Source organism: Erithacus rubecula (assembly GCF_903797595.1).
Source record: "Erithacus rubecula genome assembly, chromosome: 22".
Classification (NCBI taxonomy): Eukaryota; Metazoa; Chordata; class Aves; order Passeriformes; family Muscicapidae; genus Erithacus; species Erithacus rubecula.
This window is the reverse complement of record NC_136674.1, coordinates 7,628,686-7,651,061: the sequence shown is the minus strand read 5'-3', so window position 1 is coordinate 7,651,061 and position 22,376 is coordinate 7,628,686. Positions and strand designations below refer to the sequence as shown.

At 55.0% G+C, this 22,376-nt stretch overlaps 2 protein-coding genes across 2 annotated transcripts; one reads left to right on the top strand and one right to left on the bottom strand.

Annotated features, from left to right (window-relative positions):
- Positions 1-6,121: 6,121 nt before the first annotated feature.
- Positions 6,122-11,693, top strand: LOC306811205 (uncharacterized protein; the record flags this gene model as incomplete). Its single annotated transcript, XM_079324681.1, has 15 exons — positions 6,122-6,367; positions 6,595-6,660; positions 6,816-6,908; positions 7,099-7,190; positions 7,323-7,437; positions 7,609-7,812; positions 8,054-8,179; positions 8,421-8,495; positions 8,800-8,964; positions 9,103-9,215; positions 9,825-9,890; positions 10,177-10,242; positions 10,808-10,949; positions 11,112-11,205; positions 11,512-11,693. The coding sequence occupies 15 exons, from the start codon at positions 6,122-6,124 to the stop codon at positions 11,691-11,693; spliced, it is 1,845 nt and encodes a 614-aa protein (XP_079180807.1).
- A 2,166-nt stretch (positions 11,694-13,859) lies between these two features.
- Positions 13,860-19,269, bottom strand: LOC306811327 (uncharacterized protein; the record flags this gene model as incomplete). The annotated part of the gene is made up of 15 exons (XM_079324922.1): positions 18,925-19,269; positions 18,545-18,625; positions 18,358-18,459; positions 18,015-18,119; positions 17,731-17,822; positions 17,511-17,625; positions 17,103-17,225; positions 16,787-16,861; positions 16,318-16,482; positions 16,051-16,163; positions 15,361-15,426; positions 15,010-15,075; positions 14,638-14,779; positions 14,388-14,481; positions 13,860-13,999 (listed from the first exon to the last, which is right to left on the bottom strand). The coding sequence occupies exons 1-15, from the start codon at positions 19,207-19,209 to the stop codon at positions 13,860-13,862; spliced, it is 1,764 nt and encodes a 587-aa protein (XP_079181048.1). The 5' UTR covers positions 19,210-19,269.
- Positions 19,270-22,376: the final 3,107 nt, after the last annotated feature.

Below are 22,376 nucleotides of genomic sequence, written 5' to 3'. Positions count from 1 at the left end.
CGCCTCAGCACGGAGCAGCGCCCGCGGCAGTGGCTGGCACACACATACCTTCCTCGTATTATTAACTTAATAAAAAGCGCTTAAAAAATACAGGCAGAGCCTTTTCCCGCTGTCACTGAAACCGTCAGGGTAAATCAAACTGTTTTACACTATTTTTAATATTAGGAATCAGGCATTCCTTTACTCCCAGCACCAGGGTGCGTGGGGACAGCTCCACTCAGCACGCACGCCCACTCTAAACTTTTCGCAGTGTCTTTTGTGCAAAAAATTAATGCTCATTGCCTATAAATTACATCATTCTCTTCATGAATTAATATTCTATCTTCCATTTGTTATTGAGTTCTCAGTTCTCACACTTCATCATTCTCAGATGAAGAATTGCTTGCTCCTGGTGGGCTAATATTTGCTCATTTTGCCAAGTCACTGGTCTATGGAACCACGCTATCGAAAGCAGGATAAACATTTACCAAGGAAGGGAATAAAACTACAGTCCATTGAGCTAAGGTTTTGCAAATTAAAGAACTAGGCCAGCTATGCCAACTTCTCTCCTCATTTGCAAAGAAGCCCCAGTTCACCAGGTCAGATATATCAGATATATCAACCAGCTGGGACCAAAGGGAATTCCAGGGCAGAATAATGCACATGCTAAGGGGAGGGAATGTTTGTGAATTACTTTGGGGAAATTATTATCATGTGTATGTTTCCTCTGAGAAAAATTATAAATATGATGTAAAATATGATATTTAAACAGGGGTTTTTCCTGTACACAGCATGTACATCATGTCCAGCAGTTTGTACATCTGGCATTGCAATAGAGAATGCCTAATCCAAAATACTAAAATTAACATGTTCGTTTCTTACTGATTTTTGATAACAATGTTAATTAGTCCACTTTCCAGCTTTTTATTATGCTTATTTTTTCCCAGATAGAGTTTTCAGTACACTAAAAGCTGAATTATCTTTGTTAGCTTCTTCTTTATCTCTGGTTTCTACAAATTGTCCTCACAATCTGCAAATTCTGCATTCCTGGTGTCCAGTTCTCAGCACCATTTCTCTATCCTAGAATTTGTTTAGTGAAGTACATCAAGGTTGGTTTAGCAAAACTTAAAAGTTTCAGTGATTTTCCCAAAAGGTTGTTCCTCTACCAGCAGCTTGTGGAAAACTTGCTCATGCTCCAGTGGAAAACTGCACTGCTTATGGTTAATTAAAGCAATTATAAAAAGTTGATGAAAACAAATAATTGGAATAGTATTAGGAAAGTTATATAATTTCTAACAATTCCCCCCTCTGAAAGTGATCTTAATTATTTATTTTACAATTACTTCCACTTAAATCATTGAATAGCTAGAAAGACTTAAGACACTAAAATGCAATAATTACTATTAAACTACTTAATAAAACGTTTTTGGCAAAACTTACCATATTTTAAAGCTAGGGCCATTCAGTTTTACCAGCATTTTATCTTTGGCTTGGTGTTCTGGGGTTACATTTGAAAAGTCACACATTTTGATGCAGCAACTATCAGGATGCTTTTCTCTGCCACCTCTTTAGCAACTTTATCTGCCAGTTTCCTACATGAACTGATGTATTTCCAAATGGATGAGCTTTACAATGTATGAGAGCCACTTTGGCTGGTAACTGAGCACTTTCTAGTAGTTGTCTGATAATGTCTCCACTTCTGCCAGGAGATCCTTGTGCTGAATGAGCCTTCCTTTGTTCCAGAGAGCTCCACGGGCATGCACTGTTCTGAATGCACATTTAAAATTAGTCCATATGTTCCCCTTCTTCCCCTCAGACAATTCCAGGGTATTAGAGGGAGGAGCTCAGCCTTGTGTGCAGAGGTGGTGGAGGAGCCAGGGGAGCAGCCAAGCCTTTCCTACCCAGATAAAAACTGAGATTTTGGACACCAAGGCACCTTCTTTCCACTGGATTCCAGAGGAAAGCCAGACCTTTCCACATCATCCCTGGACCTTCAGAGGAAACTGCACCTTCTCCAGGAGCACTGCTCCAGCTGAACCACATCTGCCACTGCAGGAGGATGCAGCCACCATTGAATGGGACTGTGCCACCACCCTGACTGACTGACGGGTGTCAGCTTGGATTCTGACTCTGGCAGGGTTTGGGATTGTTCTTTGTAATACTGCATTTCTAATTTAATTTTCCTAGTAAAGAACTGTTCTTCCTAATTCCCATATCTTTTTCTGAGAGCCCCTTAATTTAAAAATTATAATAATAATTTGGAAGAAGGGGGTTTACATTCTCCATTTCAAAGAGAAGCTCCTGCCTTTATTGGCAGACACCTGTCCTTCAAGCCAAGACAATACTGTTGCTACATACTGTAGCAAAGTGCTGAGGTCATTCTCCTTCTCCCATACCTCCAATTCTTTTGCCAATTGGTTCTTGTCTTGGGGTCATAGTATGGTACTGTATCCCATTGTCTGCTTTATGCCCAGACATGAGTCCTGTAACTTTAAGCTAGGTCCAAGAGAGGGGTGGAAAGCTGGTGGAATCCTTTCAGTGCTGTTTTCACACATCCTCCCTGGGTTCTCTCAGCTGTGTTGTGAGCACAGACAGAGGGAATACATCTTTGCTTTTAGCCAGCTTCTTGTTTGTTAGCTGAGGCAAGAAGTTTTCCTGGGACTGTGGCTGCTTCTCCTGAACAGCTCATCTCTGCCCCGGTGTGGAACACCAAAACCCTGCTGGGAGCTCTGCACCATGGCCCAGGGGAGGCCTGGGATGCTCATCCCAGCTCAGGAGCTCAGGAGGAGCTGAGCCTCACCTGCACAAACAATCTGAACCCACCAGCTTTTTCCACAGCCTGAAGGTTTTACTATCCAACACTATTCATTCTTTTCCCCATGCCTGCGTGCACTCTGTGTGTTAAATAAACAGGTTTTTTCACTTTCCTGCAAGAAATTCTGGGGGGAGGGAGTGCCAAAACCTGGTTCTTTTAGAGGAAATGTTAATTTCAAGATTAATTTCTTCCTAACTTGTCTGAAATTGAGACAGTTCTGAAACAATGTGGGGCCATTTTTGAACCCTAAGGGAAGAATGGTCCATTTCAATTGGGTTTCATGGCCTGTCAAGGAATTTTCCATTCAACGGCAAACAAGAGTTGACTTTCAGTTTCAAGGGCAATGCAGAAAAAAGTCTCCTTAACATCCACAACAGTGGACTCATCAGGACTCACCAGATTCCTTAACTGGGGTTAAAAGCATCTAAGGACTTGCTACCACTGGGTCTAAGTCTCTCTCTATTCTACTGACAGCTCTGAGATCTTGTATCTGCCTGTATTCATTAGTATGTGGTTCCTTTACTGGCAGGAGAGGAGTCCTATATTGTGACCCTCATTCCCTTAGTGATCCATCTTGCAAAGTTTGGCAATTTATTCTTCTTACCCTCTTCTGGCTTCTAATTTCAAATAAATTTTTTTCTGTCTAACTAGTCTTCCGTCAGGCCCCAACTGAATCCTTACTGGTTGTACTTTTGATTTCCCTGCAATTCCATTGGTCCACACCAACAGAGTGACAGTGTTTTCCACCTGCTCTGGGACCCCTTCTGTGGCATTTGGCTGCATTTTAACAATATAAAAACCTGAGCCTCCATGGCTTTACTGTTAGAAATTCAGAATTGTATTTGCCAATTTTCAAATGTTGTTTGTGAATTTATTCGACTAAAAATATCTCTTCCTAACAAAGGCATCAGGCACTGAGGCACATACAAAAACTGGTGAGTTAACCACTGCCTACCTGTCTTGAATCTTAAAGGTTGGGAAAATAGCATGTTTTCACTCTTCCTGGGGGCACCAGCAACAATTAGAGTATTTTGGCTCAAGGCTCCTTTATATGTACATAGTACAGAAGAAGTTGTCCCTATATCCACCAGAAAATCTACCTGTTCACTCCCCACTGTCATGGTCACCAGGGTTTCAGCTGGGGATGACTCCCCTGCTTCCCTCCATGCTTCATCTAATGTTAAAAGCCTTGTGGCCTGGTTGGGAGGTGCCTGTTTCTTCCAGAGCCCCCCTGTGAGATCCCCCTCCCTGGGTGCCCTCCATCTCTTGTTCTGTAACTCCCCTTGGGGAGGGAGTTTTGGGCTCAGTAAAGCTGCTAGGAGTTTCCTGTTCCTGCTTTCCTTATCTTCTCTATGTTATAATACCCTTCCCAAACAGTTTTCAATAATCTCTTTAGGTTCCTAGAATCTTCCCCCTCCAGTCTCATTCTAATATCTGGAGCAGATTGTCCCACAAGTAATGCTGCTAACTGTAAAGGATCTCCCTTCCTTTCAGGATGCAGATCCCTGCACTTTCTGGCCACACCATAGTGAGTCACTGGTGAAAATCAGAAGGGGATTCATCTTTTCTTTGAGCTGCTTGATATGAGTTTTGATGTATCTATAGCTTCTAGAATAGCATCTTTTATCCCATATATAACTAATCTTTGATATGGAATCAATAATTGTCTCCCTATAAGGGATGTGTGGAGGGAAATAATGATCCACCATTCCCTGTTGAACATTCTGATCATGCCCTCTCTCAGTCTCTTCCCCCATTTTTGCCATTACCACAATTCCTCCACCTGGAGTTAACAGTGTGTCTAAGACTACCTTAATAAAATCCCTGGGGTCTTTACCTTGAACTCACTGGATTAGGACATTTGTTCGTCAGTTTAGCAAAACTGAAAGTTCCCCTGATTTTCCCAAACAAACTCTAATGATACTACACTGTGAATAGAACTTTAGCTACCTAAGAGTTGAACTGAGACTGCTGAGAACTGGCTGAGAGTTGAACTTACACTGCTAAAGATTAATTTAAAACATTAATTAAAAGTAATAAAATTGCAACCCCCTTAACCTGAAAATCACTGCCATAGAGCTTTGGGGCAGGAAGGACTAAGGGTGAACAGAGCATGTTTTGGAAAGGGGCAGGCAGGTGTTGAAGGGAAGAACTTTATTTGTCTTCCCCCCCAAGGCCTTGGGGACATTGGCAGGAGCAGTTTCATTGTCTTCTTTATGGACTGTCCAACTGATAGAAAACCTGACTTGGAGGAAATTGTGCAAAGGCTTCACCCACATAGACTCTGCCCTGAACTCCAGAGGAGAAAGGAGTCTGTGCCTCAAGAACCCTACAGCTCAGCGAGGGGCTGACAGGGGTCCTCCTGCATCTCTGGCATGATGAACAGCACCCCACTGCTTCCCTGGCAAAGGCTGATCCCAATGGATGCTCCAAAGCAGCCCTTGGGTTTGCCCCAGTGGAGGAACTGGCTTAGATGGAACACACATCTTAAACCAATGAAAAGAAAAACATTGAGGCTGTACTGCCCTGGGAGACCCTGGAGCACTTTTCAGTAAAAGGAAAGGACTACAAAAGGGCTGGAGGTGGACTTAACCCTGAGAGCTGAGAGAACAGGTGGGATATTGGGAAGAAATTCTTCCCTGTGAGGTGGTGACGCCCTGGGCCAGTTTACCCAGAGAAGCCATGTCTGCTGCAGTGCTGGAAGTGTCCAAGCCCAGGCTGGAGGGGCTTGGAGCAGCCTGGTCTGCAGGGAATGTTCCTGTTCCGTTCCTGTCACGGTGCAGCTGCAGGATGGTCTGCAGGGAATGTTCCTGTTCCGTTCCTGTCACGGTGCAGCTGCAGGATGGTCGGCAGGGAATGTTCCTGTTCCGTTCCTGTCACGGTGCAGCTGCAGGATGGTCGGCAGGGAATGTTCCTGTTCCGTTCCTGTCACGGTGCAGCTGCAGGATGGTCTGCAGGGAATGTTCCTGTTCCGTTCCTGTCACGGTGCAGCTGCAGGTGCCCGAGGGTCGCAGCGCAGCCGCTCCACGCTCCAGGGACCCCCCGTGCCCTGGGAGCCGCTGGCGCCCGGCAGGGCAGCGGGGCCGTTGCCTGGCAACGGGAGCTGTGATGGACAGGAGCGCGAGCGGCGCCGGCCCCAGTGCTGCGGGGATGAGCAAGGAGCCGCCGCTGCTGCTCGCCCCTGCCAGCGCTGCCTTGGCCCAGCGCTGCTGCCATCCCTGTGCTTCATCCCTGCATCATCCCCTCTGCTCATCCCTGACACGCCCAGCTGCCCAGCGAGGCTGGTGACCAAGCATGGATGAAGAGACAAGCAACATCCCTGCAGACATGGCGACATCCCTGGAGGCACTCAGCCTCTCCCAGCTGCTGGATCTTGCCATTGGGGCACCCGAGCGGGGCACTGTCCATTTTGCAGCCATGCGAAAGCTGCTGGAGGCTGTGGTGGCGCACCTGGACACACACTACCTGACCACCCAGGAGCCATGGACAGGTCAGCCGAGTGGCCCCTCACTCGCTGATGTAGCTGCTCAAATGGAAGAAATTAAGAAAGAGATGGAAGTCTACAGGTCCGAGGTAAAGGGCTCTTCCCCATGCCCTGGGCACTCCCCCACCAGACAGCCCCTCTCCATTCCTCAGACTGCAGTGCTTGGCACTGCCCTCTCTGCCCAGGCACAGGCTGAGCCCCTGGCAGCAGCTCTTTGCCATCTGCATGGGCTTCAGAGCCCTGGCACTGAGCCAGGGGGGGACTCTGGGGTTTTGCTGCCCTGGCGATCGCCTCTGACATCCCTTTTTTCCCTCAGGGTACTGCAGAAGGCCATGAAGCCATGGCAGAGGCCATGAAGACATTGCAGAAGGATCAGGACAAGGTGAAGTGCTGCTGAGAACAAGTTGTGGGTCTGAGACAGCAGGGAGTGGCCTGGGCTGTGGCCTGGCAGGATGCATGGAGATTGCTGCCCACAGAGCCCTGCCAGCCCCCACAGACCCTCCCTAGAGACTGACTCCCACCACCCCTCTCCACTAGGACTCTGTCTCCATGAATCTCCGTGAGGAGATTGACAAGTTAAAGATGACACAGACACGCACGACACAGAAGGTTAAGGAGTTGGCTGCCTTGGTGAGCTATGGGGTGGTGTCACCTTTGGGTGCACTTGGGGAACTTCAGTGCAGCTCTGTGAGCCCAGGGTTTGGAGTGAGGGGCTGGGGGAAGGATGGGGGGCCCTGGGGCTTTCTGTGCAGCTGATGTGCTCCCACACTGGGACAACATGCTGTCTTTGCCCTGACTCTACTGTCACTGCCCTTCCCAGATAAAGAAGCTGGAGGAGGACATTAAAAAGCTGAGGGTGGAAATACCCAAGTGGAAAGAAGAAAACAAAAAGGAGATCTCTAAGCAACTTGAGTAAGAGGACAGAAATTTCAAACCCTGCAGGGCTCCCAGGGGGTCTGGGAGCATCCTGGTTTGCAGGCACAAGACAGTGCCAGAGCAGCCCTGCAGGGATAACCCTGCCCTTGTCCCCATCCCGCTGGCCAGGGCTATGCAACAGGAGATGATGCAGGAGCTGCAGAAGATGGAAGAGCAGCAGGAGACAAGGAATTCCATGCTGGAGCAGCTGGTGGCTGAGACAGCCAAACAGCTGAACGAGCAGGTGAGGTCCTGTGGGGAGGACTCCCACCAGGCACTGGCTGCGTGCAGTAATCCTGGTGGGGTTCCCAGCCATATTCCCCAGCTGGCTGGGGCCACTGAGGCACACAGCACGCAGGACTGTTGGTTCCATTCATCCCTTCTCCTGAGCCAATTCCCTCTGCCCTTCCTGCAGCTGGCTGAGATAGGGGAGGTGGCATGGACCGTGCAGGCAGAGCAGGACAGGGTAAAGGCAGAGTGCTCCAGCTGCACCTTCGACATCAACGTGCAACTGGGGCAGCTCCTGCAGCGCTGTGAGAAACTCCAGGAGCAGGTGGACTCCCTGGAGGCACGGCTGATGGCCCTGGGCAAGCTCGAGAGGATGAGCCATTGGGGCCAGGTAGGCAGATGGCAGCATGGGGGCTGAGGATCCACCAGCTGGATGTGCTGCAGTGTGGGGGAGACACAAAGTGCCCCACATTGGCCTGGACCAGTGAGTGGCATGGGCAGAAATTAAAGCCTTGATGCAAACATTCTGTTAACATTGAGGGCTTGTGGCCACTGGCTGAGTAATGCCAGTCTGTCCCAGTGGAGCAGCCAGGCCTCCTCTTGCTCAGTACTGCACTTGTTCTTCGCTGCAGAAGGACCAGGAACGGCAGCACAACCTGGAGGCCACGGTTGAACAGATGCAAGCGGACTATGAGAAGATCAGCCTTGCTTCTGACAGCCTCCAGAAGGACTCTCAAGAAAAGCAGAAAGCAATCGAGGTGTGTGGCTGAAACTGCTCTAGTATCAGAGCATCCCTCAAGCTCTACTTTTGACCCCAGGCAGGGATCACAAGCAATCTGCCTCCCTGCCCTCCTGCTCACAGCACTCTGCTGCTTCCAAGTCCCTTTCCTCGAGGCTTTTGGGGATGGGGAGAGGGGTGTGCTCCCTGCTCCTGGACTGTGCCCCAGGAGGCAGCTCCAACCCTGCTGTGATCTCATGGGTTCCTTTCTGTGCTGAAAGATGCTGTTCCAGTCTCTGGAGAAGCTGCAGCAGGAGAAAGCAGATGAGCAGGAGATGTTGGCAGCAATAGACGTGGTACAGTCTCCAGGGGCCCCTGTGCCAGCCCAGGGGTTCCTGGGCAGGGTGACAAATGCCCCTTGTCCCTTGGGGGCTGAGTGGCAGAACTGGCCTGGGGAGGGAGAATTTCCTGAGCGTGTGGGGTCCCAAACCCTTCAGATGGTGGGACCAACCTCACTGGGGTGATCAGGGGCCACAGCACCCTGAAAGGGCCATGATGGTCTGGAGGAAGCACTGCTCCCCCTGTCCCTTACACATGCTGGCCCTGCCTGCTGTTCCTCAAAACTTTCCCCACTGCTCTCCTGCTGTTCCCCTTTGCTAGAAGGCAGACAAAGCTGCCTTGGGCAGCAAAGTCAACTGCAGCCAGTTTGAAGCAAACCTGGAGAGGCTGGATGAGAGGATGCAGGATTTGCAGAGTCAGATTTCAGGCCAGAAGGTGGACTGGAATGAGGTGCAGCAGAAGCTCAACTTTGTGGAGGAAATGAAGGTGAGGGCTACTTTGCTCATCACCTTTGGGACCTGAGAGCCTGAGGCAGCATCTCCCTGAGGATCCCCTCCAGGCTTTACCCTGGAGACTCCACATTGCACCCCGGGGCAGCTGGCTGAGGCTGTGCACTGTTCACAGCTGGATCGCCTGGAGCTGAAGGCTTTCCGTAACCAGATGGAGGAGACCTGGAACAGGAACCTTGAGGAACTGGAGAACAGGCTGACACGTGACAAAGGTGCTGGGATTAGGAAGTGAGTACAATGGAGGTTCTGGTGGCTTTGGGGACAGCAATGATCCCAATCTCTCCACCGGTCCCAGCCACTGCCATGGCACCAGTTTCACTGCTAAATGAGCCATGGGGATGCTGATGAAGCAGCTACACCTACTCCTTCCAGCAGCAGCAGGTTCCACACAGGAAAGGAGGCACCAGGAGGGGGCAGCTGCAGGACAGAGCCCTCCCAAAGCAAAATGGGGGTGTGGGTGCAAAGGCTCCCAGAAGCCAGGGTGTGAGATGGCAGCTCCTCCTCCCAGGCAGGGCTGTGGCTCGCAGTGTCCCAGAGCTGGGCCGTGCCCTGCCCTCCTGGCCGGGCACACGGGGGATTTGGTGCCCCAGAGGGGCTGAAAGCAGAGCAAGGGCTGGCTGGGATGGTGACAAGGATGCTGTGCCCTTCCCCTGGCATCAGCCAGCAGGTTGGGGATGGGGAGGAACAGGCTCCAGGGCCCAGGGTTCCCCCTGCAAACGCCCCCTGTGACTCTGGGCAGTGGCAGGCCGGCAGCTGGCTGCTGCCAGCGAGCTGCTGCCTGTGTGCTGTGGGCTGTGGCCCCAGGAGCTCAGGCAGCCTCTCCTCTCCCCTCCTCAGGCAGCTGCCAGTGCCCTTCTCGTGCCTGTCCTGTGACCGCATGCTCTCCATGCAGGTTCCTGGCCCGTGAGTAGCACCAGAGCATCGGGGGCAGCGGGGCTGCCGTGGGGGACACGGTGCCAGCAGGGACCCTCTGTGCTGGCCACGGGGGGACACTGGCTGCTCGGGAGCCTCTGGTGTGGGGAGCCCCCTCTGCAGCCCTGCCCAGCAGCAGGGGGTGTGGGCACTCAGCCCAAGGGCTGCAGGCAGCAGGATGCCATGGGCTGCAATCCTATGGGGTTGGGAGTGCTGCCTTGAGCAGGCACAGCTTGTTTGTGCCCTGGCACACACCTGTGACTCCTGCCCTCCCCAGGTACCCCGAGACACTCCCATATTTGCAGCCACTGCCCCCCAGCAAGGAGACTCGACGCAGCCAAAGGTAGGGGCTTTGGGGACACATCCCTGGCTCTGGGAGTGCAGGGGGGCCCTGCCACAGCAAGGAGGGCTCTTCCCTGGGCCAGGACAGAGGAGACTGGGGGGAGCAGAGAGCAGGTGTGGAGGGCCAGGGCTTGCTCCAGATCTGGGGGGTTTTGCAGCCCCCACCTTGCACTGCTCTGTCAGGCCCACATCTCTGTCCCAAGGTTGCTGAAAGCACATCTGATGAGTTGTGTCTGCTTTTATTCTGAGCTAGGCTTAGTGGGGAGCTGTGTGCCTCCTATGAAAGTAGTTCACAAAATCAAGGCCTGCAGCTTGGACAGCCCAGCTCCTGCCAGCTGGTGTCCTCTGCAGAGGGACCTGCCATGGCCATGGCCAGTGCACCTGCCCGTGGGGAAAGAGCTAGCAGATCCAGCCTGTGGCATGTGCTTGGGGCTGCTGCAGCAGGTGGACAGGAGCTGGGAGGGACATGCCCCTGCAGGCAGCCCCCCAGTCCCTCCCTGGCACAACAGGGTCCAGCCTGGGATGTCACAGGGCTGGGCACTGAGGATCCTCTGCCCCTTATACAGGAGTCCAGTGGTCCATGGTAGTTTCCTCCATGTGCCACAGAGCTATGGGGACTATCAGAGCAGCGTCCCCATGATGCAGCACCTCATTGCTTCAGAACAGAAAAGTGCACATGGGCTGTGTCCCCCGGTAGTTCAGGACAAGGTAAGGATGATGTACATGAGGATACAGAGGAGCTCCATGGCCTTGCTGACAATCCAGGGGCAATCTGTGCCTCCAGACCCCTGGGCACAGCTGGGTTGGGAGGATTACTGGGACATGCTGAATTGGGCCCTGCATTGCAGCCAGCTGCTCTCTCCTTTCCAGTTCAGAGTGGCCCAGCTGCTGGACAATAGTGGACAAATCCCGAAGGGCCAGAGTGACCAGCTTCCTGTGGTGACCAGGGCACAGGATAAGTCAGGTGTGGCTCTGTTAGGGCATGGGGGTCAGAGGGGTAAGAGGCTGTCTGTGTGCTGGGTACAATGTCCAGGGCAAGCAGGGCTCTGTGTACTGAGTTGGGAATGGAGGTTTGGTCTCTGGACTGGTTTGTACGGGGCAGAAACAGAATGGAGCAGAGAACAGGCACATGGGGCAACTGAGCTTGGATCTCTGAGGGTCTCCCACCTAGGCAGGTGACACTCCTGCTGGTCCCATTCTGGGCCGGCAGAGCTGCTCCAGCCAGGGGCTGCCCTGAGAAATGGGGGCTCACCCTGCTCCTCACCCCCAGGCGCTGGTGCCTCTGAGGATCGCCGGCCGGGCACAGCCCCCAGGCACATCTCCTGGGCACCGGGGCTGGCCCGGCCGCTGCAGCCCCGCCGGGCGTCAACAGCCCCCCCACTGCTCTACCGGATTCACCACCCCGTGCTCGATCTGGCACTTCATGTCAAAACCCAGAAAAGCCCGCAATGACGGCATCAGAAACATGATTCTTTAGTTGCATTGAGTTAATAAAAAAACTTAAAGTTATAGCAGAGCCTTGTCTCACCAGCCTCTCTCTCCCCCGGGCTCCCTGATGCTCCTCAAGCTCCTTCCCCCGCTGTGGCTCTGCCGCCAGCCCGAGCAGATCGTGCCCAGGGCCGGGCCTGAGGCTGCTGCTGCTGCCGCGGCGCTGAGGCGGCTCTGGGGCTGCGGGCCGCTCTGGGAGCAGCAGCAGCGCTGCAGAGGCCGCGGCCCTGCCGATGGTGCCCGGCTGGCGCTGCCGGCGCTGCCGCTGCAATCCCCGCGGGCAGGTGCCGATGGTGCCCGGCTGGCGCTGCCGGCGCTGCCGCTGCAATCCCCGCGGGCAGGTGCCGATGGTGCCCGGCTGGCGCTGCCGGCGCTGCCGCTGCAATCCCCACAGCAGCGCTGCCGCCGCCTCAGGGGCCGCTCGGGCCCGGCCCGCAGCCCCGAGCGCGGCTGTGCCTTCATCTCTGCACCGCCACAGCCCGAGCTCGTTTGTCACCTTCCTCCCGCTCTGCCCTTCGCAGGGCCAGCAGCAGGGGCTGCCCAGCGGGTTTCCTCCCGCAGCGCTTCCCTGTGTCCCCACTCCCGCAGTGCAGTGACCTGTCCAAGGGCTGTGACAGACCCGAGCACAGAGGAATGTCTGTGCTGGGACGGGATAAAGGGCGCTGCAGGTGTGTGGTAGAATTCACAACGCCAGAGGTTTATGCCCAAAGAGACTGAGGAGTCCTGTAACTTTATTCAAATACAGTGAGGGCCCATGGGCAGTTCCCATGGGGACTCTCAAATTGTTGGGGGATGCAGCCCACTTTTAATCCTAATTTCCCAGATGCATCACTCTCTTTCTTCCCTCACTGGCTAAGGTACTCTTAGAGACTTCCCAGGTCACCTGCTCGATGTTCCACTCTACTATGCACACTCCCCCTCCCCGCTTTTATTTTTCTTTATATAACAAAACGCTATTCATATTAAATCTTTGTATTTTTTCTCTACATTCGGCAATTTAACGTTGCCTTGGCTGAGATAAAGTCCATGACAATTAGTAACATTTTCCAGAACTGATAAATTCTTCCATTACTTCCCTATCTCTAAATCATTGTCCCCATCGACAAGTAGATTCACACAGTCTGTAAAGTCACATTCATACCTTTCACGAGTATGCTCCACACAGTGTTGTTTGGGTATGAAATCTGGCTGAAAGAGTTGCAAATTAAGTAAAAATGGCAGTTATGTAACAGTCAGTGGTATCTTGAAAACTTAGTTAACATTGAAAGGTGGCCCAAGGCTCTTATGGGCTCTCTGGCCGCCTAAAGTAGAATACGTGGCTAATAAACACTTTTATGCCATCGTGAGCCGTGCAGGATCAGCCCCGGGCAGCGGGACAGCCGCGGTGCCCGGCTGCAAAGCAGCTCTGACAGGGAGCGCTGCGGGAGGAAACCCGCTGGGCAGCCCCTGCTGCTGGCCCTGCGAAGGGCAGAGCGGGAGGAAGGTGACAAACGAGCTCGGGCTGTGGCGGTGCAGAGATGAAGGCACAGCCGCGCTCGGGGCTGCGGGCCGGGCCCGAGCGGCCCCTGAGGCGGCGGCAGCGCTGCTGTGGGGATTGCAGCGGCAGCGCCGGCAGCGCCAGCCGGGCACCATCGGCACCTGCCCGCGGGGATTGCAGCGGCAGCACCGGCAGCGCCAGCCGGGCACCATCGGCACCTGCCCGCGGGGATTGCAGCGGCAGCGCCGGCAGCGCCAGCCGGGCACCATCGGCACCTGCCCGCGGGGATTGCAGCGGCAGCGCCGGCAGCGCCAGCCGGGCACCATCGGCACCTGCCCGCGGGGATTGCAGCGGCAGCGCCGGCAGCGCCAGCCGGGCACCATCGGCAGGGCCGCGGCCTCTGCAGCGCTGCTGCTGCTCCCAGAGCGGCCCGCAGCCCCAGAGCCGCCTCAGCGCCGCGGCAGCAGCAGCAGCCTCAGGCCCGGCCCTGGGCACGATCTGCTCGGGCTGGCGGCAGAGCCACAGCGGGGGAAGGAGCTTGAGGAGCATCAGGGAGCCCGGGGAAGTGAGAGGCTGGTGAGACAAGGAGCGGCATGTGGTTTTAAGTTTTTTTATTAATTTAATACAACTAAAGAAACAAGTTTCTGATGCCGTCATTGCGGGCTTCTCTGGCTTCTCCAGAGTTTTCCCAGATCGATCACTGGGCGCTGGGACCCGTCCAGCTGGGTGGGGGTTGTTGTTGTCCGGCGGGGCTGGGCCAGCCCAGGTGCCCAGGTGTTTTGGGGGGCTGTACCTGCCAAGTGAACCCGTGAGGCGGCAGGGCCTGGGAGTTTAGGAGCAGGGTGAGCCCCCATGTCCCCGGGGCAGCCCCTGGCTGGAGCAGCTCTGCCGGCCCAGAATGGGACCAGCAGGAGTGTCACCTGCCTGGCCAGAGACCCCCGGGACCAGGTGCTGGCCCCACCCACTGCACACAAGCTCTTGTCCCACACTAGCCACGGCCATTCCCCACCTTACTCCAGCTCCAAACTGCCCCATGTGCCACTCCTTCTGCTCCATTCTGCTTCTGCACCTTCTTACCCATGCCCAGCTTTGCACACAGAGCCCTATTCATCCCCAGCCTGAACCCAGCAGACAATCTGTCCCTTCTCCTCCTTAATACCCATGCCTTAACAGAGCCACACCTGACCCATCCTGTGCCCTGGTCACCACAGGAAGCTGGTCATTCCGGCCCCTCGGGATGAATCCACCACTGGGCAGCAGCTGGCTCACTCTGGACTGGGAAGGAGAGAGCAGCTGCTGCAATGCAGGGCCTGATTCAGCATGCCCCAGTAATCCTCCCAACCCAGCTCTGCCCGGGGACTGAAGGCACAGATTACCCCTGGCCATGGAGCCTCAGTGACCCCTCTGTGTCACCACCTTCATCATCTGTACCTTGTTGGAGAGTACCAGGAGACGCTGCAGCTGTGCACTGGTATGTGGTGAAGCAATGATGTGCTGCATCGTGGAGCTGCTGCTCTGATAGTCCCCACAGCTCTGAGGCACACGGGGGACACTGCCATGGATCTCTGACCTCCTGTGGGAAGGGGCAGAGGATCCTTAGTGCCCAGCCCTGTGGCATCCCAGGCTGGACCCTGCTGTGCCAAGGAGGGACTGGGGGGGCTGCCTGCAGGGAAATGTCCCTCCCAGCTCCTGTCCACCTGCTGCAGGATGAAAAAACCCATCCCATACAAGGCAGGGCCCTCCTTGCTGTGGCAGGGCCCCCCTGCACTCCCAGAGCCAGGGATGTGTCCCCAAAGCCCCTACCTTTGACTGCACCGGGTCTCCTTGCTGGTGGGCAGTGGCTGCAAGTATGGGAGTGTCTCGGGGTACCTGGGGAGGGCAGGAGTCACAGGTGTGTGCCAGGGCACAAACAAGCTGTGCCTGCTCAAGGCAGCACTCCCACCCCATAGGATTGCAGCCCATGGCATCCTGCTGCCTGCAGCCCTTGGGCTGAGTGCCCACACCCCCTGCTGCTGGGCAGGGCTGCAGAGGGGGCTCCCCACACCAGAGGCTCCCGAGCAGCCAGTGTCCCCCCGTGGCCAGCACAGAGGGTCACTGCTGGCACCGTGTCCCCCACGGCAGCCCCGCTGCCCCCGATGCTCTGGTGCTACTCACGGGCCAGGAACCTGCATGGAGAGCATGCGGTCACAGGACAGGCACGAGAAGGGCACTGGCAGCTGCCTGAGGAGGGGAGAGGAGAGGCTGCCTGAGCTCCTGGGGCCACAGCCCACAGCACACAGGCAGCAGCTCGCTGGCAGCAGCCAGCTGCCGGCCTGCCACTGCCCAGAGTCACAGGGGGCGTTTGCAAGGGGGAACCCTGGGCCCTGGAGCCTGTTCCTCCCCATCCCCAACCTGCTGGCTGATGCCAGGGGAAGGGCACAGCATCCTTGTCACCATCCCAGCCAGCCCTTGCTCTGCTTTCAGCCCCTCTGGGGCACCAAATCCCCCGTGTGCCCGGCCAGGAGGGCAGGGCACGGCCCAGCTCTGGGACACTGCGAGCCACAGCCCTGCCTGGGAGGAGGAGCTGCCATCTCACACCCTGGCTTCTGGGAGCCTTTGCACCCACACCCCCATTTTGCTTTGGGAGGGCTCTGTCCTGCAGCTGCCCCCTCCTGGTGCCTCCTTTCCTGTGTGGAACCTGCTGCTGCTGGAAGGAGTAGGTGTAGATGTTTCATCAGCATCCCCATGGCTCATTTAGCAGTGAAACTGGTGCCATGGCAGGGTGCCACGGGCAGTGGCTGGGACAGGTGGAGGGATTGGGATCATTGCTGTCCCCAAAGCCACCAGAATCTCCATGGTACTCACTTCTTAATCCCAGCTCCACTGTCATCTGTCACTCTCTTTTCGAAATTCTCAATGGTTCTGTTCCAGGACTCCTCCAGGCGCTTACGGAAAGCCTTCAGCTCCAGGCGATCCAGCTGTGAACAGTGCACAGCCTCAGCCAGCTGCCCCGGGGTGCAATGTGGAGTCTCCAGGGTAAAGCCTGGAGGGGATCCTCAGGGAGATGCTGCCTCAGGCTCTCAGGTCCTAAAGGTGCCATTTTCTCACGGTGGGGAGCAAGGTAGCCCTCACCTTCTCTTCCATTGCATCTCTGAATTTCTGCTGCACTTCATTCCAGTGCTGCTCCTGGTCTGAAATCTGACTCTGCAAATCCTGCATCCTCTCATTCAGCTGCTCCATGTTCCCTTCAAACTGGCTGGAATCGATTTTGCTGTCCAAGGCAGCTTTGTCTGCCTTCTAGCAGAGGAGAACAGGAAGAGAGCAGTGGGGAAAGGGGTGAGGAACAGCAGGCAGGGCCAGCACGTGTGAGGGACAGGGGGAGCAGTGCTTCCTCCAGACCATCATGGCCCTTTCAGGGTGCTGTGGCCACTGATCACCCCAGTGAGGTTGGTCCCACCATCTGAAGGGTTTGGGACCCCACACGCTCAGGAAATCCTCCCTCCCAAGGCCAGTTCTGCCACCCAGCCCCCAAGGGACAAGGGGCATTTGTCACCCTGCCCAGGAACCCCTGGGCTGGCACAGGGGCCCCTGGAGACTGTACCACGTCTATTGCTGCCAACATCTCCTGCTCATCTGCTTTCTCCTGCTGCAGCTTCTCCAGAGACTGGAACAGCATCTTTCAGCACAGAAAGGAACCCATGAGATCACAGCAGGGTTGGAGCTGCCTCCTGGGGCACAGTCCAGGAGCAGGGAGCACACCCCACTCCCCCTCCCCAAAAGCCTCGAGGAAAGGGACTTGGAAGCAGCAGAGTGCTGTGAGCAGGAGGGCAGGGAGGCAGATTGCTTGTGATCCCTGCCTGGGGTCAAAAGCAGAGCTTGGGGGATGCTCTGACCCTCAAGGGACATCAGCCGCTCACCTCGATTGCTTTCTGCTTTTCTTGAGAGTCCTTCTGGAGACTCCCTGATGCAAAGCTGATCTTCTCATAGTCCCTCTGAATCTGCACAAACCTGGCTTCCATTTGCTGTGCCAGCTCATGATCCTGTTCCAGGGATGGGAGAATATAAGGTGCTGATCAAAGGGGGTTTGGCTGCTCCACAGGGACACACCTGCATTACTCAGCCAATAGCTCTGAGACCTAAATATCAACAGGACATTTGCAAAAAATCTTTAATTTCTGTCCTTGCTGCTGAGTGATCCAGGCCAATCTTGAGCATTTTGGGTCTCCCTCACACTGCAGCACAGTACAGCACAGCATGAGGATGAGGCATAGACCTCCAACATGACCCAGCCAGTGGGTGGTAGGAGTCCTCCCACAGGACCTCACCTGCTCATTCAGCTGGTTGGCTGTCTCAGCCACCAGCTGCTTCAGCATGGCATTCCTCAGTTCCTGCTGCTCCTCCATCTTCTTCAGCTCACGCTTTGTCTCCTGTTGCATAGCCCTGGCCAGCAAGATGGGGACAAGGGCAGGGTTATCCTGCAAACCAGCATGCTCCCAGATCCCCTGGGAGCCCTGCAGGGTTTGAAACCCACTTCTTCCCTCTTACTCAAATTTCTGAGAGATCTCCTTGTTAATCTCTTCTTTCCACTTGGCTGTTTCTGCCCTCAGCTTTTTAATGTCCTCCTCCAGCTTCTTCAACTGGGAAGGGCAGTGACAGTAGAATCAGGGCACAGGCAGCATGTTGTTCCAGTGTGGGGCCACATCAGCTGCACAGAAAGCCCCAGGGCCCCCCATCCCACCCAGTCCTGAGACCTTGACCCCAAACCCTGCTTGTGGAGCCACGCTGAGTTCCCCATGAGAGCCCAAAGATGACACCACCCAGCAGCTCACTAAGGCAAGGGCATCCTTTATCTTCTTTATTTCTTCTTCTATGACAGCCAGTTGTGCCTTTATCCTGTCAATCTCGTCCCGGACGTCCTGGACGGCAGCCATGTCCTAGGAGAGAGGTGTGGTGGCAGTGAGCCTCTGGGGAGGGTCCCTGGGGACCTGCAAGGCCCTGACCCCTGCCATGGTTTGCAGAGCACTGGGGACAGCACTCAGCCCAGCTGGCAGGGCCCTGCAGGCAGCACTCTCCATTCATCATGGGGGACAAGGGTACTGAGCCTCCAGCTGGCAGAGCCCGGGGTACTGGCTGCTATCTCAGACCCACAGAGTGCCCCCGGCAGAAATTCACCTCGTCCCGTGAGTTCTGGATCTTCTTCATGTCCTCTATCAGGCGGCGCTGGGCAGTCTTTAAACTTTCTGTCTCCTGAAGATGCTTGGCAGCAGCTGTTGCCTAAGAGAAAGCACTGTCAGAAAGAAGACTCTGGACAGCGTGTGTGGGGAATATGACCTTCAGAGCCACAGTGGTCTGCACAGACCTGTGCCTCCTGCATGTTCTTGATGTCCTCAGCCATACGGGAATTTTCTGCCTTTATCCCACCAATATCTTCTTGATGACCCTGTGAAACACTCCGAGAAACATGGATGTCAAAGCTCATGGCCAGGGCAGCAGCACCTCAGAGTCCCCCCCTGCCAGGGGCAGCCCATGGCACAGCCAGGTCAGCAGGAAGAGTCCCAGTGCCACCTGCTGCCCCTGGCTCAGTGCCAGGGCTCTGAAGCCCATGCAGATGGCAAAGAGCTGCTGCCAGGGGCTCAGCCTGTGCCTGGGCAGAGAGGGCAGTGCCAAGCACTGCAGTCTGAGGAATGGGGAGGGGCTGTCTGGTGGGGGAGCACCCAGAGGGCTGGCAAGAGCCTTTACCTTAGACTTTTTTTTGTAGTTTTGAATCTCCTTCTTCATCTGTTCCATGCCAGAGACCATGTCAGCGAGTGAGGGGCCACCCAGCTGGCCTGTCCACGGCTCCTGGGCAGTCAGGTAGTGTGTGTTCAGGTGCACAAGCACAACCTCCAGCAGTTTTCGTATGGCCAGAAAATGGACAGTGCCCCGCTCGGGTGCCCCAATGGCAAGATCCAGCAGCTGGGAGAGGCTGAGTGCCTCCAGGGATGTCGCCATGTCTGCAGGGATGTTGCTTGTCTCTTCATCCATGCTTGGTCACCAGCCTCGCTGGGCAGCTGGGCGTGTCAGGGATGAGCAGAGGGGATGATGCAGGGATGAAGCACAGGGATGGCAGCAGCGCTGGGCCAAGGCAGCGCTGGCAGGGGCGAGCAGCAGCGGCGGCTCCTTGCTCATCCCCGCAGCACTGGGGCCGGCGCCGCTCGCGCTCCTGTCCATCACAGCTCCCGTTGCCAGGCAACGGCCCCGCTGCCCTGCCGGGCGCCAGCGGCTCCCAGGGCACGGGGGGTCCCTGGAGCGTGGAGCGGCTGCGCTGCGACCCTCGGGCACCTGCAGCTGCACCGTGACAGGAACGGAACAGGAACATTCCCTGCAGACCATCCTGCAGCTGCACCGTGACAGGAACGGAACAGGAACATTCCCTGCAGACCATCCTGCAGCTGCACCGTGACAGGAACGGAACAGGAACATTCCCTGCAGACCATCCTGCAGCTGCACCGTGACAGGAACGGAACAGGAACATTCCCTGCCGACCATCCTGCAGCTGCACCGTGACAGGAACGGAACAGGAACATTCCCTGCCGACCATCCTGCAGCTGCACCGTGACAGGAACGGAACAGGAACATTCCCTGCAGACCATCCTGCAGCTGCACCGTGACAGGAACGGAACAGGAACATTCCCTGCCGACCATCCTGCAGCTGCACCGTGACAGGAACGGAACAGGAACATTCCCTGCAGACCATCCTGCAGCTGCACCGTGACAGGAACGGAACAGGAACATTCCCTGCAGACCATCCTGCAGCTGCACCGTGACAGGAACGGAACAGGAACATTCCCTCCAGAGCAGGCTGCTCCAAGCCCCTCCAGCCTGGGCTTGGACACTTCCAGCACTGCAGCAGACACGGCTTCTCTAACAGTTCACCACCTTCAGCTGCTCACAGGCCATGATCCGGCGCTTGAGTCACCCAGGGCGATGCTGTGGCCATGAAACGTGACCGTGTTGTAGCTCAGCTTGGAGAAGAACTCGCATGGACTTGTGACATGGTCCTGCAGCCCCAGCACAGTCCCTGCTCCCTGGGCAATGCTGGCTCCCAGAGCTGGCCTGGCTGGGGGCACTGGGGCCCCTGTGCCTCGTGTGCTGCCCATGGGGATCCAGGGCAAACCTGAGTGAGTGCTGACAGAGCACCAGGCATCCCCCCTGCTCTGGGACCTCCTGCAGACATGGAACCCCTGGAGCTCTCCTCAGAAGGACCACCTGGACATTCCACATCCAGCTGCCAAGAGAGGCCCTGCACTGGGACTGTTTGATGGAGAAGGAGCTCAAACAGTGCTGCAGGCAAAAACCTGGAGACAAAGCCAAGTGCAGCTCAGAGTCCAAAGCTGCTGTTTCTACCCACTCTGGTAATAGCATGCATGGGACAGAGTATTCCTTCTGGATCAGATCACAAACCACTGGATTAAGACCACTTCAGAGTCCCATCTGGGGGTGTTTGGTGTTTTTCTTGGAGTTTTTTGTTGGTTTGATTTGCTTTTCCCCTGCTAAGCAGACTAGCTCATTGTCCAAGAGCCAGAATGTTACAGGGAAATAAACACTTGAGGAAGTGAGTTCTGGAGTCTGCAATTCTTCCACAATGTTGTGAGAACATCTATTACAAAAGACAAGTCAAGAAATTCAGATCAAATAAAAGCATGCAAGTTTCAATTCTGAACTGAAATTTTGAAGGGAATTCTTCCTGTACAGAAGGTGCCTCTCTAGTAAGTACAGAGGAAAACACACCTTCCCCCTTTTCAGAATAGGTCTCAGCTATCCATTTTGCTTTCTCAGCATCATAAAAAAACTCCATTACATCTTTTTTTTTTTCTCTGGTAGTTAAAATCCCAGCCTAGAGTACTGTGGGGCAGACAATGCTGAGGCAGAGCAGGCAGTGGTGTGTTTCTGTCTGCAGTTTAACAGCCTCACTCATCCTTTGCACTCTGGTCTGAGCTCATTGCTCAGGGCCATCGACCAGGGCTGGTTTTCCATCTGCTGGTTTGCACTGCAGCGTGGCAGGGAGCTGCTGGAGAGATAAGAACATCTTACCCACCCTGAAAAAGGAAAATAATGGGAAATCAGGGATATGTGCACAGACTGTTACAACTCTGGGATAAGGCTGCATGGACAGTTTTCATGCTGTTGTCATCAGGTGCCTTTAGTTTTCCTGGGGCCTTGCTCTGGAACAAAACCAACACCTGCAAAACTGAGCTGCTCTTGGGAAGAATTTAAAACTTTCAGATAATCCTGTGGATAATTTTATATCCAGGAAAAGGAGGAGCCAGGAAGCAAGTGGAAAATCATTGCAATTTTTCCCTGTATCTTAAGCAGCTGACAATACTTTCCTGTAAAGGAACTACAGCCTCTGGATGCAGGAAGATACAGCAGGAGGAGATGGAAGTTCCCTTGCTACATGGGCAGTGCTGAGCCAGGGCACAGGCCACAGGCAGCCAAGGAAATTCCCAACTGAGATGCTGTACCATGAAAAAAAGCACCAAGCCCTGGCATAAATTTGTCCAGTCCTGCCTCATGGGTGACAGCATAACTGTGGTGCTCAGAGCATCCCATGGACACGTGGTGGGAACACAGGGACAAGAGAGGCAGGGGGCTGGGGGGTGGCAGCTCCTCCTGGACTGATTCACTGCAATCCCCATCTCCATGTGCTCTGAAGCTCTGTGGTAGATGACCTGGAAGGAATGGGGATGACCCAAGCACAGTCTATGCAAAATGAAGGTGGCACTGCTCAAACAAGTATGGATCAGTGCTGAGGTGCAGGGAAGTGGGTCTGGCACAGCACCCTGCAACACTCAGGGCATTGTGGATACACCAGCAAGGAGACAATTAGATGGAAGATAATCATGGATTAATAAATTGCATAACCACTCTGAGGCCTGGGAGATACTTGACAGCAGGAGCTGCCCAGCCAGGAGATGGTGCTGGGCTTGGCTATTCCCAAGCAAATGCTACTGTGCTCCAGCTCAGCTCATCCCAGGGCAGCTCTGCAGCCTCCCAGCCACTCTCAGAGCCCAAACCCAGATGGCTCAAGGTCACTGCTGAGGCTCAGGGCAGGGGGAGCAGTGCCACAGCCCTGTGCCCCCAGCCCCTTCCAGCTCAGGACACTCTGTGCACTGCACAACACCTGAACACGCCCCAGCAGCCCCAGCATG